The sequence below is a fragment of the Ailuropoda melanoleuca genome, chromosome 12 (assembly GCF_002007445.2).
Source record: "Ailuropoda melanoleuca isolate Jingjing chromosome 12, ASM200744v2, whole genome shotgun sequence".
NCBI lineage: Eukaryota > Metazoa > Chordata > Mammalia > Carnivora > Ursidae > Ailuropoda > Ailuropoda melanoleuca.
In genome coordinates this window covers 39,708,100-39,723,588 of record NC_048229.1, presented here as the reverse complement: position 1 = coordinate 39,723,588, position 15,489 = coordinate 39,708,100, and the positions used below count along the sequence as shown (strand labels likewise).

The 15,489-nt window shown below is 53.8% G+C and overlaps 1 protein-coding gene across 1 annotated transcript; it reads left to right on the top strand.

Annotated features, from left to right (window-relative positions):
- The first annotated feature begins 1,423 nt into the window (after positions 1 to 1,423).
- Positions 1,424 to 15,464, top strand: LOC117795240 (IgGFc-binding protein-like). Its single transcript, XM_034639019.1, has 13 exons — positions 1,424 to 1,471; positions 2,072 to 2,555; positions 4,586 to 4,719; positions 4,880 to 5,021; positions 5,146 to 5,837; positions 6,930 to 7,458; positions 7,940 to 8,138; positions 8,311 to 8,410; positions 9,059 to 9,605; positions 9,881 to 10,080; positions 11,903 to 12,298; positions 14,654 to 14,943; positions 15,078 to 15,464. The coding sequence occupies exons 1-13, from the start codon at positions 1,424 to 1,426 to the stop codon at positions 15,124 to 15,126; spliced, it is 3,810 nt and encodes a 1,269-aa protein (XP_034494910.1). The 3' UTR covers positions 15,127 to 15,464.
- Positions 15,465 to 15,489: the final 25 nt, after the last annotated feature.

The following is a 15,489-nucleotide window of genomic DNA, read 5'->3' as shown; positions in this document are numbered from 1 at the left end:
CTGCTGGGTGGCCAAGTCTTCCCGTGGAGGAAGTCAAGTCTGTGCAGTAAGTGCCCAGGGCTTCGGTCCAGCCTCTCCATCTTTGCTCATCTGGGGAACCTAGTCCCACTCCTGACTGAGGTTCAGCTCCTTGGCTGTTGCCCATCCCAGGGTGCCTGCTCATCCCTGCACAACGTATCCCCGGGACCCTGGACTTCCCACTGTGCCAGCCTCCACCCATCCCTCCACTCCCCTCCACTCCCCAACCTTGGCCCATCCTAAAGTGTCAGGCCTATTCTGACAGAAGTCCAGTCCCCAGCTCTCATCCTTCCCTCTTCTCAGCCCTGATTATGGTTCAGCCCTTCAGCCCTTACCTCGCAGGGACTCAGACCCGTTCATGGCCCAGCCCCCAAACCCTCCCCCATCCAAGCCCTACAGATTAGCTATTCCTCTGATCCATGGTTAGCCAGCTGGTCTTATGCTTATCTGAAGGTTCCCACAGTTCCCAAGGAGAGCTTCACCCCTACAGGTCCCCACATGCCTCATCCTAGCCCCAGAGGTGGAGGGTGAGACTCCCAACAGCCACATGCCTCCAAGTAATCCTCCAATCCTATTTGCTCCCCCAGGCCCGCTGTGCCCCGCACACTCGCATTACACGCTGTGTGCCCCGGATTGCTCAGCCACTTGCGCGGGGCAGAAGCCACCACCTGGCTGCGACAGCCCTGGGCTCTGTCGCGAGGGCTGCGTGTGCGACGCTGGCTTTCTGCTGAGTGGCGCCGTCTGCGTGCCCATGGCTCAGTGCGGCTGCCTGAGCGCCAGCCGCTACTTTGAACCCGGCGAGCCGCTGCCGCCTCCTCACCCCGCAACCAGCCGCTGCTGCAGTTGCCACCCTGGCGGCCGGGTGGCCTGCAAGCCCTGCCGCGCAGCCCGGGGAGGCCCAGGCCTCTGCTTTGCCTCAGACGGACTCCGTTACCGCACCTTCGATGGCACCACCTTCCACCTCCCGGACGCCTGCACCTATTCATTGGTGGGCACGGGCACGGGCAGCCTTCGGGGTGTGTGGCCCTTCGAGGTGGTGCTGGAGAAAGGCCCAAGGACGCCTGAGCTCCGCCGCGTGCTGCTCTGCGTGCACGGCCACCGCTTTGGCCTAGACTGGGAGGACTGGGGATACATCAGGGTGAGCCCCCTCCCTGTGGTCCGCCTCCTTTCAGCTGCCTGGCAGTCTCTGCTCTGACGGGTGGGATCTCTGAGTACCGCCTGATGCCTGCCTTGCTGGCTCGGACAACTTCATTTCCACTCTCCTCCTTCTCCCTTCTCCACTTCCCTCCTCTCCTGCCCCTGCCCCTTTCAATCCTAGTCTCAATAGTTGGGTCTGCACGTCCCCCTTCCATGCTGCTCAGTCTCTCTGTCTCTCCCACTTCCCTCCTCTCTCTCTTCACCACCCATGCCCACCCCCAACCTTCATCTCGGGCTCTTCTCCTCCTCCACCGGGGTCTCCATGCGCCCTCTCCTGCTCCACAACTACTATCACCTCTTCCCCATGAGGCCCACCCAGGCTTCCCTGACCCCTGCTCCCTGCTGGCCCAGCCCACTCTCTGGTGCCCCTGCCTCACCACTGCCCTTCCTCTCTTTTTCTTTCCAAAGTGGTCCCTCCTCTCTCTCCCCCTCCTGTCCCCACATCCCCTCTCTCCTTCTTCCCTGCTCTACCCTCCTCTGCGGCCTTCCACCCCCCAGGTCCATGGATGCCCTCAGGTCCCTCTCCGGTCCCTGAGTAAGGAGTTTCCCCTCTCTACATGCACTCCAGGCCCACCTCACCACTCTCCCTCCCCCTCACTCTTCCCCTCTCCAGGTCTCCACACACCTTCCCACAATACCCATTCCCAAGGACTGACCACCCCTGACTCTTCTCCTTCACCCCATGGCCCTCTTCTCACTCCAGCAGTCCCTGTCCACTCTTCCCCTATTCTGGCACACCACTTCTCTTGGCCTTTGCACACACTCCCCGCACCACACCTCCACACAGTCCCCTCCCAGTTCTCCCTAGACCCAGCCCTCCCCCCCTCACTCTAGGCTGTCCCACCCCTTCCCGCAGGTGGATGGCGTGCGGCGCTGCCTGCCCTTCGCGCTGACCAGGGGCAGGGTGCGAGCCTTCGCGCGGGGCGCCTCGGTGGTGCTTGCGGTGCGTGGGGGCCCGCGCCTGCTTTTCGAGCTCGGTGGCCACCTGAGCGTGGAGCTGCCTGCGGCCTACCGGGGTCTCACGCGCGGCCTCTGCGGCAACTTCAACGGCAATGCGTCCGATGACCTGCAGCTGCGGGGGCCCGGGCCCTGCGCCATGCCACGCCCCTGCCCAGGTTCGGGCTGTCCACCGGCTGCCGAGGACGCGGGCGCAGACGCAGCTGGGCGGGGCGCTTGTGGCCTCCTGCGCGAGCCCAGCGGCCCGCTGGCACCCTGCCACGCACTCCTGCCGCCGGAGCCCTTCTTCCAGGCCTGCGTGGCCGACGTGGGCCGTGCCCGCGGGAAGCGCGAAGTTCTCTGTGCCTTCCTGCAAGCCTACGTGGCTGCCTGCCAGACAGCTGGTGCAGATATGAGGCCCTNTTCGGGGCGGGAGACCGCGATCTGGGCTTCATTCATAGTGCAGGTGTTAGTTGAGGACCTACTATGTGTCGTGCTCACGCTAACGATACACCACCAAGCAAGACAGAACCCTGCACACCCGATGGTTGGGAAAACAGATTTGATTTTATCCCTTAGCTAACATTTACAAAGCACTCATTCAATATCAGGTGCTGTGTTAAAATCGTTCCCCCTGGACCAGCAGCAGCGGCCCATACTCAGGGCTTGTTTACAATGCAAATTCTTGCCCAGCCCCAGACTTCCTGAACCAGAAACTCTGCAGTGGGACCCAGCAACCTGTTTTAACAAGCCCCTCCAGGAGACCTGGATGCAAGCCTGGGTCTGAGAAACTGTTTTACATGCTTTAAGTCACCTCTCCATCCGCGAACTGCTCTAGGAGATAGGGACAATTGTCTGCCTCCTATAGTTGAGGACAGAGGCACAGAGAATTTTCCAAATCTCACAGCCAGTAGGCGGCAGAACTGGCCTTTCCACCTGGTTCCAGAATCCTCTGACACCCTATGCTGTAGTTTCTCTCCCAACCATAATGTAAAAATAGTTCCAGTAGTAACATGAAAAGAACAGCTGACCTTACTGTGTACATGCTAGGTGCTAAGCTCTCAATTCTCCCAAGAGCCCCATCAGGCAAGTACATTTTATGGATGAGGGAAACCAAAGCATAGATAGTTAAGGATTTTGCCCAGAGGGACACACACCTAGAAAATGACTTATTAGCTGGCACCTGAATATTTTGTTCATTTAACAATTTCATCAACTTTCAATTTCTCTGTCCATATGTATCCTCCATGATCTCATGGACTCTCGGCCCCACCTTGACTTATCATTGTGGTGTCAGTGTCTATCTCCTTCTGACCTCTTTCTGCCTCTAGGCTCAAATGTTCTTGGAGGGAATCTGTTTGGGTTGATCTTTACTTACAGACTGATGGCCACCTCCACCTCTGTCTGTCATGGTCATTTACCCAGCCCTGGCCCAATTAGCTGGTCATGGATACACAATGCGGCCACTGTATCAAGCAGGACTCTTAATGGCGATGTCAGAGTCCCAACTCAAACTGAAGGAAGAAAGAACAAATGATCTGGAGCACATCTACCCACAAAGACTGAGGGTGTTCCTATCCTCAGGCTTAGCTGGATTAAGAATTTTCATCCGCAGTTTTTAAAAAGTCCATTTTTCTCCTTCTCCGTCTTATTCTTCCCTTCCATCCTCTCTCTGTTAGCTTTGTTCGAAATCAGATTCTTCTCCTCTTGTGGTAGCAGCAAGGCTTTGGCAACTTCAGGCTGACAGTTCTGCCAGCTTCAAAGCCTTTGCAAAAATGTAACACCCTTTTCCCAGCGGCCCCAGCAAAAGTCCCACGGTCACTACCCACAGGCTTTACCTGTCCAGTTATTGTGATCCAGAGGAGGGAAGAATCCTCTGATTAGCCAGCCCTGGGTTCTGTACACATCCTGGAACCTGGATGTGAAATCATCTCAGTCCATGTTTTGAAAGTAAGGATGGGTAGTTGCTAAAAAGCAAGTGGAGGTATTATTATTAGAAGTGCAGAGAAGGCAAGAAAAGACATCCACCACTAGAATCCACTGACAGGTTCCTAATGGACCCAAACAAGTAGGATAGAAGGTGAGATGACTTGGTGGTTCAAGTAACAGTCAACCCCTTCAGCCGGGGCTGGGACTGGGAGGGAAAACCCCATAAAAGACAAAGAGCAGGAAAGCCGTGTTAGTCGTATCTGGGATACATTCAAGTAGCTAGCTCCCTGCATACATAGCATGCAGACACTGCTCAATCACTGCTGGTTGTTACTGCTGTCGAGGTTAATCTGAGGGGGAGGTCTGCAATCTGCGGGTGCTGGGTCAGCAGAGGGGAGGCCCCTGGCTTGCCCGAGTCTGACAAGCCCCCTCTTCACAGCCATGCGGTGCCCCCCCCACAGCCACTACAGTCTGTGTGTGAACCCCTGCCCTGCGGCCTGTCCAGGTGTTCAGGAAGTGGTGCAGCTCCCCACTCCCTGCTCTGAGGGCTGTGAGTGTGAGGATGGATTCTTCCCGGCCGGGCGTGACTGCGTCCCCGTGGACCACTGTCCTTGCTTCCACAATGGCCAGTACTTCCCTGTGAGCATCCTCTTGGGTCCTTGTTAGAGCTTCACTTGGGTCCTCCCCCTTTGCCTCAGATTTCCATGCACTTCCTTGTGTGGGTCTCATCTCAGAAGGTCTGGCTGTACCTTCTCTTCAACGCTTCCTCCCTTTTCACCCTCCCTGCCTTCCTCCACAGCCTGGCCAGACTGTCCTCATCAAGAATTGCTCCTCCTCCTGTGCCTGCCAACTAGGGGAGGGTGTGGCCTGTGTCCCCTTCAGCTGTCCTACGGAGGAGATCTGTGGCATCACAGATGGAGTCCTAGGCTGTCGATTGCAAGGTGCCCAGGGCTGTGGTCTGAGGGGTCAGAGATTGGGGCATGACTCCTAAGTCCTGGGAAGGAGAGGACTGGTTACCCAGGCCTCTGGGGCTCATAGGTGCCTGATCTTCTCTCTCCCCCACAGCCACCTCAGCCCCTGCTCCGAGCTCTGTGGCCCCACCACTGGTTTCCCCACCTTCCCTACCACTGCTCTTCAGCCCCAGTCCCCAGTGCCCAGAAAACTCCCGCTTTGTTCCATGTGGCTCTACATGCCCAGCCACATGTGCCAACCCCACAGCCCAAGAGCACTGTAGCCACCCCTGTGCTCCGACCTGCCAGTGCCTACCCAGCTACCTGCTGCTAGGGGGCCAATGCGTGCCCCGTGCCCACTGCTTCTGCTCCCTGCACCAAGGCCAGACTTTCTGGACAGACAACTGTACTCAGCAATGCCACTGTCCGACCGTTGGGGCCCTGGTAAGCCAGCTTCCCCAGTGTTGGCCTGGCAAGTGCCATGGTCACTGCAAGGCCTCCACAGGTGGCTGGTACCACTGCCTGTTAGCCCAGTCCCCACCCAGTCCCACTGTCCTGGAGAAGTCACTGGTCTGCACTGCCACTGGAGACTTCCACTTCCACACATTTGGAGGAACCCACTATGAATTCCCTGGCTCTTGTGTCTACCGCCTGGCGGGTCTCTGTGGCACAGCCCATGCCAACCTTGAGCCCTTCAGCCTGGATTTGACCCCACTGCTGCGGCCACGTGGCTGGACCAAGGCCCTGACCCTCTTAGCCTGTGGCCTGAGGCTGGACATGAGTCCAAAAGATCTCAACCACATCCGGGTGAGTTTTCAAAGGCTCCAGATCAACCTACTATCCCCTACCATCCCTACTACACACAGGTAAACTGTAGTGACCCCTCTTTTCCTAATGATACCCCCTTTATTGACTCTCTCACTGGTCCTCAAAGATTTCCTCCAGTTTCCTAGTGGCCCATTGACTTGCCTGTTGACCCCTTCCCACAGACTATTTGAGACTCCTATCACCCTTGAGTCTCCTATTACCTTCCCATTAACCCTCCACTGAGTCCTCAGTTGACTCCCCTTTAACCATAGACCCAGCCTTGATCTTCCCAATGACCTTCCCTTTCTCCCCTATGAATATCCCACAAACCCATCCATTACCCCTCCCCAGTGGATCCTACTGCTGTTATATTGACTGGCCCATTAACCCTATTTACTGTCCTCTTGACCTCACCCCACACCCATAGATATGTACTGATCTATGGGTTAACCTTCATAGTAGTCCACTGACTGGATCATTACTTCTATTTACATCTCTATGGATCTTCCCATTGGGCTTCCTATTGATATTGACTCTTCCTTTGAATTCTCAGGGCTTTCTATTATCCCAATTGTTCCTGTCTTTGATTCTTAGCCTCGCACGCATTGAGCCTTCCCTAGACAGTCCCATTAAAATTCATTGACTCCACCCCCTATTACCCATCAGCTAAGTCTCCCCATTACCCAAAGCCACCTTAACATTCTCTTGATCCTCAGTACCCTTTGTATTTCTCTATCCACTTCCTCCATTATCCCTCTTCCTGATCCTCCCATTGATCCTTTACTGTCTCCTCCCTACTGCCTCCCTAATTATTCTTTTTACCCTTCGTTGATCTCCCGTGGACCCCTCATTAACTCTTATCTAATCACTCTACCATTGACCCCACCCCCCACCATGGGATCCTTTACTGACCTTCCATTTAGCCTCCACTGATGCCCTATTGAATCTCCCTGTGATTCCTAACGCCTACCGCTGTTAACCAATGTTCTGCTTGATCCTTCTCTGATCCTTCGTTGACATTTCCAAGAATTTCTCCTGACAGCACTATATCTCTTCCCCGCTGATCTCACCACCTGCATGTCCTTCCTGTAGGTGGACGGAATTCTAGAATCACTGCCCTTCTTTCACGGCCACTGCCTCCGTGCCTACTACCAAGGCCGCCAGCTCTGCGTAGAAACGGACTTCGGCCTCTCCCTGACCTACGATTGGGACAGCTTCGCACGTGTAACGCTGCCGAGGCCCTATGGACCCTACCTCTGTGGACTCTGTGGCCAATACGGCCCCAGCAGCCCCACCGCTCAGGTGCCCGACACCTGGAAGGTGGCAGAAGTGCCGGGCTGTGGCCCATTCTGCGGGCCCCTCTGTCCCGGCCCGTGCCCAGTGGCCAAACGCATTCAATTCGCTGGAGACGCGTACTGCGGGCTGCTGGGGGCAGCGGAGGGTCCCTTCGGGCCATGCTACGCCGCGCTGGACCCGCTCCCGTTCATGGACAACTGCCTGGACGACGTGTGTCGCCACTACGGCGCCCGTCACATTGTCTGCCGAGCCCTGGCCGCCTTCACCATCGCCTGTCAGGCTCTAGGCGTGCACCTGCGGCCCTGGAGGACGCCTGACTTCTGCCGTGAGTGCGCAGGGCTTGGCAGACATAGTGGGTGAAGCTCGGAAGAGCTAGGATTTGGGACACCAGGGGACGGACGCGGGAGGACCGATGGTGAAGTTAAGGACTGGGTGGGTGGAGCCAGGCGGGACTTGCCAAGGAGTTAGACCTGGAGGGGAAGCAGTTAATTAACGAGATCTTCCTGTCTTTTGTGCCTGTCTCATTCTCACTGTGTCTGTCTGTCTGTCTGTCTGTCTGTCTCTCTCTCTCGCCGCTGCTTCTCTGTGCCTCATGTCTCTACCTCGTGTTTCCGTTCTGCGTTCCCCGTTCTCTCTCCCCGCCGTGTTGCTCTCCCCCGACCCCGGCCCCCCATCCTCCGTCTCCATCTTCTCGTCTGTTCCTCTCTTTCGGCTTACCCCTTTCTCTGGCCCTCGCGATTTCTTCCCCGCGTCCTTCTATCTCTTTCCCCTCGCTCTGACCCTCCCACCCCCGCGGCTCTCCCCAGCCTTGAGGTGTCCGCCGCACTCGCACTACGAGCTGTGCGGCCCGTGCTGCCCAGCCACGTGCGCGGGCAAAGAGAGCTGCTCCGGCCGCGACGCCATTGGCAGCCGCTGCTGCGAGGACTGCGTGTGCGACGCCGGCTTCGTGCTAAGCGGCGCTGCCTGCGTGCCGGNGGCGCGGGCGAGTGTGCGGCCTGCGCGGAGGTGAGCGTCAGTGCCTGCCGGCAGGCCGCGCCCACTGCGCCCTCGCCGGGCCCGCTCACGTGCTCGCCTTCGATGGCCGCGTGCTCACGCTGCCCTCGCCCGCGTCCTTCCCTTCTGAGCGCTGCCTCCACGTGCTGGCTCGCACTGCAAGCCCGGGGCCCTGTCCCTTCAGCCTAGACGCGGCTCTCGATGGCACCGGGCTGCTCAGCCTGCACCTCAACATCTCCGGGCACCACCTGCAGCTAGACCGCACCCTTGCCGGCGTCATCACGGTATGCGTCCCCTGGACTGGGCCCACTCCCCGCCCTCTTCCTCCTGGAAGTGACTCAGTGTCCCCCACCATAGTAAAATGGGCGTGTCTGTCCCTCAAGGCTTAAGAGATGGTGCAGGTATGTAACAAGGTAGAAGCATTGCCTGGAACACAGTAACGGCTCACTAAAGCGTATCTGTTAGGTGCGCATTATCACCTCCTACCCAGGATTGGAGACAATCAACCATTCAGGATTATTTCAGTAAATTATATGGAGAGTCTCTCTGTGGTCCAGGAAAGCCCTGGAGGATTTGATGGTGAGCAAGTCCTGGGAGAGCTCACATTCCTCCAGGGAAACAAATGATAATAAGTAAAATAAGTAGTACATCCGATGATGGGTATAAGAACTATAAAGCAAAATAAAACAAGGAAGAGAAAGAGTACAAGAACAGAGTAACGAGGTTTAGAATTCTAAATAAGGTGATGAGGAAGACCCCACTGAGAAAGTAACATTTGAGTCAAGATCTGAAGGAGGTAAGGGAGGGGTCCATGTGGATATCTGGGAAGGAGCAAACCAGACAGAGGGAACGTGAAGTGCAGAGGTCAGGGATGGCATGGGAGCAGGCTCAGCCTTCACAGCCCCGATCCTGACCCCTTTCCTCCTCCACAGGTGGATGGTGAGCACTGCCGGCTGCCCTGGGTATTGGCAGAGGGCAGGGCCTGGGCCACGGTGGAGGGCCGCTATGTGGTGGTGTACACGGCCTGTGGGCTACATCTCATGTATGACTGGGGCAGCCAGGTGTACCTAACTGTGCCTTCCACCTTCCATGGCCAGCTGGTGGGGATCTGTGGGGCCTTTCGTGGCAAACTTGGCCCCCTTGACCTGACTCTAGACCAAAGATCCTGGCCCAAGGGCCTGGTCACTAACTCCTGCCCACTGCCCCAGCCCAATCTTGACTTTAACATCAGCTGCCCCACGCAACTTGCCCAGATCGTGAATGCTTCCAAACTGTGTAGACTTCTACAGGCACCAGATGGTCCCTTTGGCCGCTGCCTGGGCCATATCAGCGCCAAGCCTTTCCTCAGGATATGCCTACAAGACAGATGTCATACCCATGGCCAGCACCTTGGTCTCTGTGATGCCCTCACAGCCTATACTGCAGCCTGTCAGGAAGCTGGAATCTCTGTGAAGCTCTGGAGGGGCCCCAAGCTTTGCCGTGAGTGCCCTGGCTAGGTCTGGAATGCATCTGGGGCAGGTTGCAGGCAGCAGGAAGAGCCCCTCCTGATGGGGATCACAGAAGCCCGGACGTAGATGGAATTGGCTAAGTAGAGTGTTGGGGGGGAAGGGCATCCAAGGGAAAGAGAACTGTAATTGCAAAGGTGTGAAGGTTGGAAAATATCAATGGGAAGCTAGCCTGACTGGGGCAAGAGACAACAGGATTGGAGAGGGAAACTTGAATCCTAAGCAGTGGCCCTTGCTGTCCACCTGCAGCCCTGACTTGTCCACCCCGAAGCCACTACAGCATCTGCACATGGACCTGTGATGGGGGCTGTGTCCAGCCTACCAGCCCTGCACACTGTTCTACCCAATGCTATGAAGGCTGTGAGTGTGACCCTGGACTCATTTTTGATGGCACAGACTGTGTGTCTCAGGAGCACTGCGGCTGCTTTCACAGTGGACGCTACATCCCTGTAAGAGAGGTCCCCTGGCATGGGTGGGTGTGTGCAAAGTTTCCCATATCTCATCATAAGATGTTTCCTGGACCACACTATATATAGGTCAGCATTTGCAGTTGTAAATGACAGAAAATGATGCCAAGTGTCTTAAAAACAACAAGGATATATCTACCTCTAAGTGTTTAAATTTGAGGCCTTCAGGTATGGCTGGATTCAGGGGCTTAAATGATATCACTAGGACTCAAGTTTCTTTCTTTCATCCCTGCTTTTTCCTTTTTCTATGTTGGCTTCTATATGAAGTAGGCTCTAGGTCCAAATGCTACAACAGAGGCTCAAAATTGCAGTGGCTTAAACTCAATAGAAGCTTATTTCTCTAATGAACAGTCCAAGAATAACCAGTTTGGTTCCTCCAAGTCAGGGACACAGGCTCCTTCTATCATGTGGTTCTGCCTCCCCTGTGGTATTGCAATCATCTGCTCCCCACCACATCTACATTCATACAAGTTGGCCAGGAAAATAGGGGACTGGGAGGTCAGTCCTCCTCTCTTTAAGGGCATAACCCAGAAGTAGGACACATCACTTCTGTTCATATCCCATTGGCCAGAACTTCACAGAAGGACCCCATCGGGCTGCAGAGGAGGCTGGAAGATGTATCTTTAGCTGGGTGGCCCTGAGTGCGGCTATAAGTTCTAATTCTGGGAAAGAAATGGAGAATGGATATTTGAAGACATGCATAGCCTCATTCTCCAACCACTTCTGTATGTAGGGCATGGTGGTCTCCTGCTCCCAGTTTATGAAGTACATTTAGCCATCTCAGTGGGAAGACAACCTTCTCTCTCAATAGTTACAGCAGAAGACTAAGTGCTGACTCCTATTGTTCCAGTGTAGGTCATTTGCCCATCCCTAAGCCAATCACAGAAGCCAGGAGATGGGGTGCTCTGATTTGTCTCTGATTGGCCAGGCCTGGGGCATGTGCCCAGAGCTGAAGCCAGAGAGTAGGTATACCACCTGGGAAACCCCACAGACTGAAAGTGGGGCTAGTTCCCCGAAGAAAGTGGAAGGCTGTTACCAGAAGACCATGGATGGACCCTCAGAAGGCAAAGTGCTCTCTTAAAGGTTTTGCCTCTCTTGGAGTCCATTCAGAAGTAAAGAAAGGACCCCCAAGATGGCTGACATAGTTGTCTTGGAGATTGGTGGCCACTGGATAGGTAAAAACATGAATGTTTAAAACCCAGACCAAGCCTGGAAATGAAGAGATGCCCACATCGGGAGGAAAAGGGCATAAGAGCTGATGTATCTGCCATTGCACGTCTACTGCACACCAGCCCTGACACTAGCCACACATCAGCATTTGCAGAGAGCTCTTAAGGCTTTTCACACACCGATGAAAAGCAAGGGGGGTTGTCCTAGGTTAAAAGAGACTTAAAAACCACAATAGTCAAATGCAGTACACAAAGCTTGGTTAGATCCTAATTCAAAAAATATCGTTGATAGATATTTGGAGAGACAATTGGAGAACTCATCAAATGTTTTTTATTTTTGCCCATCTCATAGAGAAAAAAATATCTCAATGGATTTTTAACTTGTATTGTCTTATTAGGAGGTTGAGCATTTTTTCAAACACCTAAGAAACATTCATATTTCTTTTTCTATTAACTTTCTGAATAGCCTCTGTCCATGTTTTCATACTGACTTATTGGTCTTTTTTTTAATTTTTAGGAACTCTCTATATATGAGGGAACTTAGTCATTCGTGATATGTTTTACACATACCCTTTGTTGTTTGTTGATATTCATAAGTTTTTTGAATCCAATTTTGAGTCTGTCTGTCTCTGCAGGTTGGGGAGGCACTGGTCCTACCTGGCTGCCAGGAACACTGTATGTGCTTGCGTGGTCAAGGCCTCCAGTGCCGGCCCTTTTCCTGCCCACAGGGCACAGGCTGCATCTTGGATGGGGGTGTGCGGTACTGTGAAGCTGGGGAGGGTGCTACATGCCACCTAGAGCCGGGGGGCCTCTTCACCACTTTTGATGGCTTCAGTGGGCTCACACCCATGCCTGTTATGTCCTGTGCCTATGAGCTAGCCACATTGGTGGGTTCCAGGCCTGAGGATCCTGACTGGTTCCATGTCATTGCTGACTTCCTGCCCTGTCCTGGCTGCGCTGCTCTCAAACCACGAGTGATCATCGGCTTCAGGGATGGCTGTGCAGCTGTGGGAACCAATCAGGAAATATGGGTAAGGGACTTCCTCAATTCTAACCAAGACTCTTTTGTAACTGGCACTGATCCCTGGGGCGTTTTGATCCCTCATTGGCCTTCCATAGCCTTTTAACATAGAACTGTCCCATCACCCTAATCTCACATTGACCTCCATTGGCTAAATGTCCTTGTCCTGATCTCCCATGACCCACTAGACCCCACAGAAACTTCACCTTGGACTTCTCAGGACCCACTGACTCCAGCTGACTTGAGTGATCAGAGCTCTAATAGGGGAGGCCCAGGCAGAGTGATCAGGGCTGGAATGGGGGAAGCACAGGGAAACAGTGGAAGCCCAGAGGAGGTACCCTCAGTTTAGGAGACCAGTGAAGGCTTTCTGGAGAAAGTGACAAATGAGCTGAGACCTGATGTTAAGCTGGGGAAGAGAGCAGGGAGGAGTGTTGAAGAACAAGGCCAGAGAAAAGGAGGGACCATATTTGGGGAGTAGTGGTAAAAATTAGCTACTGAGTTTAAAATAGCCCACTAAATGCCTTCGACTTAGGGCCAAGGAGGTTGTTAGTGACTTAAGAACTCATAGCAGGGGGATACCTGGGCGCCTCGTTTGATTAAGTGTCTGCCTTGGGCTCAGGTCATGATTCCAGGGTCCTAGGATTGAGTCCCACATTGGGCTCCCTACTCAGTGGGGAGCCTGCTTCTCCCTATGCCTCTGCCTCTCTCTCTGTCCCTCATGAATAAATAAATAAAATCTTAAAAAAAAAATCACAGCAGTGGGGGCAGCTCCTGGATTGCAGGTTTGAGGAATAGCAGGAATAGACACACCTCTTGACAAGTTGTACATGCAAATTCCCCTTGTCAAACAGGAGAATAGAGCTAAGTCAGGAAGAGGCAGAGGGCAAGGGCATCGTAGAACTGATTTACTACTAGGATTTTGTGATGGGAGAAACTCAGGGATGTTCAAGTGCTGATGGGAAGAAGCCAGACAAGGAGAGCTTGGAAATCCAGCAGAGAGAGATGCCAGGTGGAGGACACCTGGCTCTCCTAAGGAACACGGAAGCAGGGGAGCGGCAGAATTGGAATCTGGGCAGGCAAAGTGGACAGTATTTATTAAGAGGAAAACAAACCTGAAACCCCATGCCGAGAAACAGAACACAGCTGTGCAGTGGAGCCCAACTGTAAGTGGGAGGATGGTCCAGCAAGAGAACAGCCAGGGTGTCTGCCACAAGCTGGTGGGTAAGCTAAGCCAGAGCTTTGGTTAAATGGTCAAGAGACCCTGACTGTGTGTCTTCTAAACTCCTAATATAACTATGGGCAAGTGAGTCAATCAACCTGTCTATACCTCAGTTTGCTCACCCACAAAAAGTGGTGATAATAATAATACTCACCACATAGGATAGCTGTGAGGATTCCAGCAAAGTGGGTGGCATATACTAAGGGCTCAGTAAGTAGAAGCTGTGACTGCTCTTTGGGGTGCCTGGGTGGCTCAGTCAGAAGAGCTTGAAACTCTTGATCTTGAGGTCATGAGTTCGAGCCCCATGTTGGGTGTGGAGATTACTTACAAGCAAATAAACTTGAAACCCTTTTTAAAAAGCTGTGATTGCTCTTGGAACCGCTTTTATATTATTAATGGAGAGAGTACGTATAGCAGAATGGTTAAGAACACAGGTCATGAAATCAGACCCCTTTGGTTCAAAACTGGCTCTGCCACTTACCAGCTATGTGAACCTAAGCAAGCTGTGTTACTTCTCTGGGCCTCAGTTTCCTAATGAGTAAAAGAAAAGAGGGATATAGGCATATAGTACTGATCTACCTTGTCAGAGTGTTAGGATTTAATATCATTTAAATACTTTAATATCATTAATTACATACAACAATATAAATTAGGTCACAATATATTAAGATATCAATTGCATCATATACTGCAATATACTGTCGTACATTCTTATAAAATAAATAACCACATATTAGAGCACTTGGAACAGTGCCTGGCACAGAGTATGTGTAAACAGTTATTAGATTATGAAGACACAGGCGAGAGAGATGCGACAGGTTCCAAAGGCTCTTTGTTCTCTAGAGCTCCCTTTTAGGAAAGAGTTTATTTTGGAAAATTTCAAGCCTCACAGTAGAGAGTGGTGTTAATGAAACCCTGTTACAGTTACAAATATTTTGCCATTCTTGCTTTCATCTTTTCCTCCCACTCTTTTTGCTTTGTTCGTGCTGGAGGATTTTAAAGCAAATCCCAGACCTTATTCCTCTAGCGAAGACCTGGATATGCGTTTCTGATAGAGACACGCGGCAGGATTCACAGTGGTTTCTGAGCCGCCCCTTGGGATTCAAACCCTAATCCCCGACCCTGATCCGCCTCCCCCCTCTGCAGGTGAACGGACAACTGGCGCGGCTCCCAGCCCAAGTATGCAGGGGCGTGGTCGCACGCTGGGCTGAGGGCTCCCGGGTTGTCATCGAGCGGTCCCCCACCCTGCGGGTGCTGGTGGGGCCCGAGGGGGCCGTGGCCCTACGGGCCTCCCCCGCGCTCCGAGGACGCCTACGAGCAGCCTGCGGGGACTACAATGGAATTGCGGCCGACGACCTGATACTCCCAGGAGGACTCCGGGGTGCCAGCCTAACCGATGTGTTCCAGGCGTGCCGGGCTCGGGGCTTCAACAACTGGTGAGGACCTTCCCTTCTCCTGCCCCGGTACTTGACTCATACCGTCAGAGGGCGCGATCAACGCAACTCTGTGCGCCCCAGGCTGCCTTTGGGCGCTTGGATCTCACACCCCGTCTCCAATGGTCTTCCCACAGCACCGAGAAGCTTGTTATTCCAGCCATGACGCAACACTTCACCACCTGACGCCGTCCCTCTCTGTGTCCCCATGCCTGGGACCTCCCTATGCACACCTGCCCTAGGGATAGGAACCCACGGACCTCCCCGAGATTGTTTTAATAAATAACTTATGACCAAACCTGCTTGTGCCTATATCTTCCCAGTACCCCCACGACCAGGGGGACACAAAGGTCCCAACCTTTGGTTCCCCCGTCTCCCAGGACCCCAGGGGTTAGGTCGGGATCCTGTCCCCTTCCGACCCAAAATCTGAATGGGAGCCCCCCCACCCCGCCGTGTTCCGAGACCTGCAGAACTCTCAAGGACACAGCCTCCTTGTCCGGCAGGCCTGTGAACCAGCAGCTCCGCCCCTGAGCCGCAACATTGTGACGT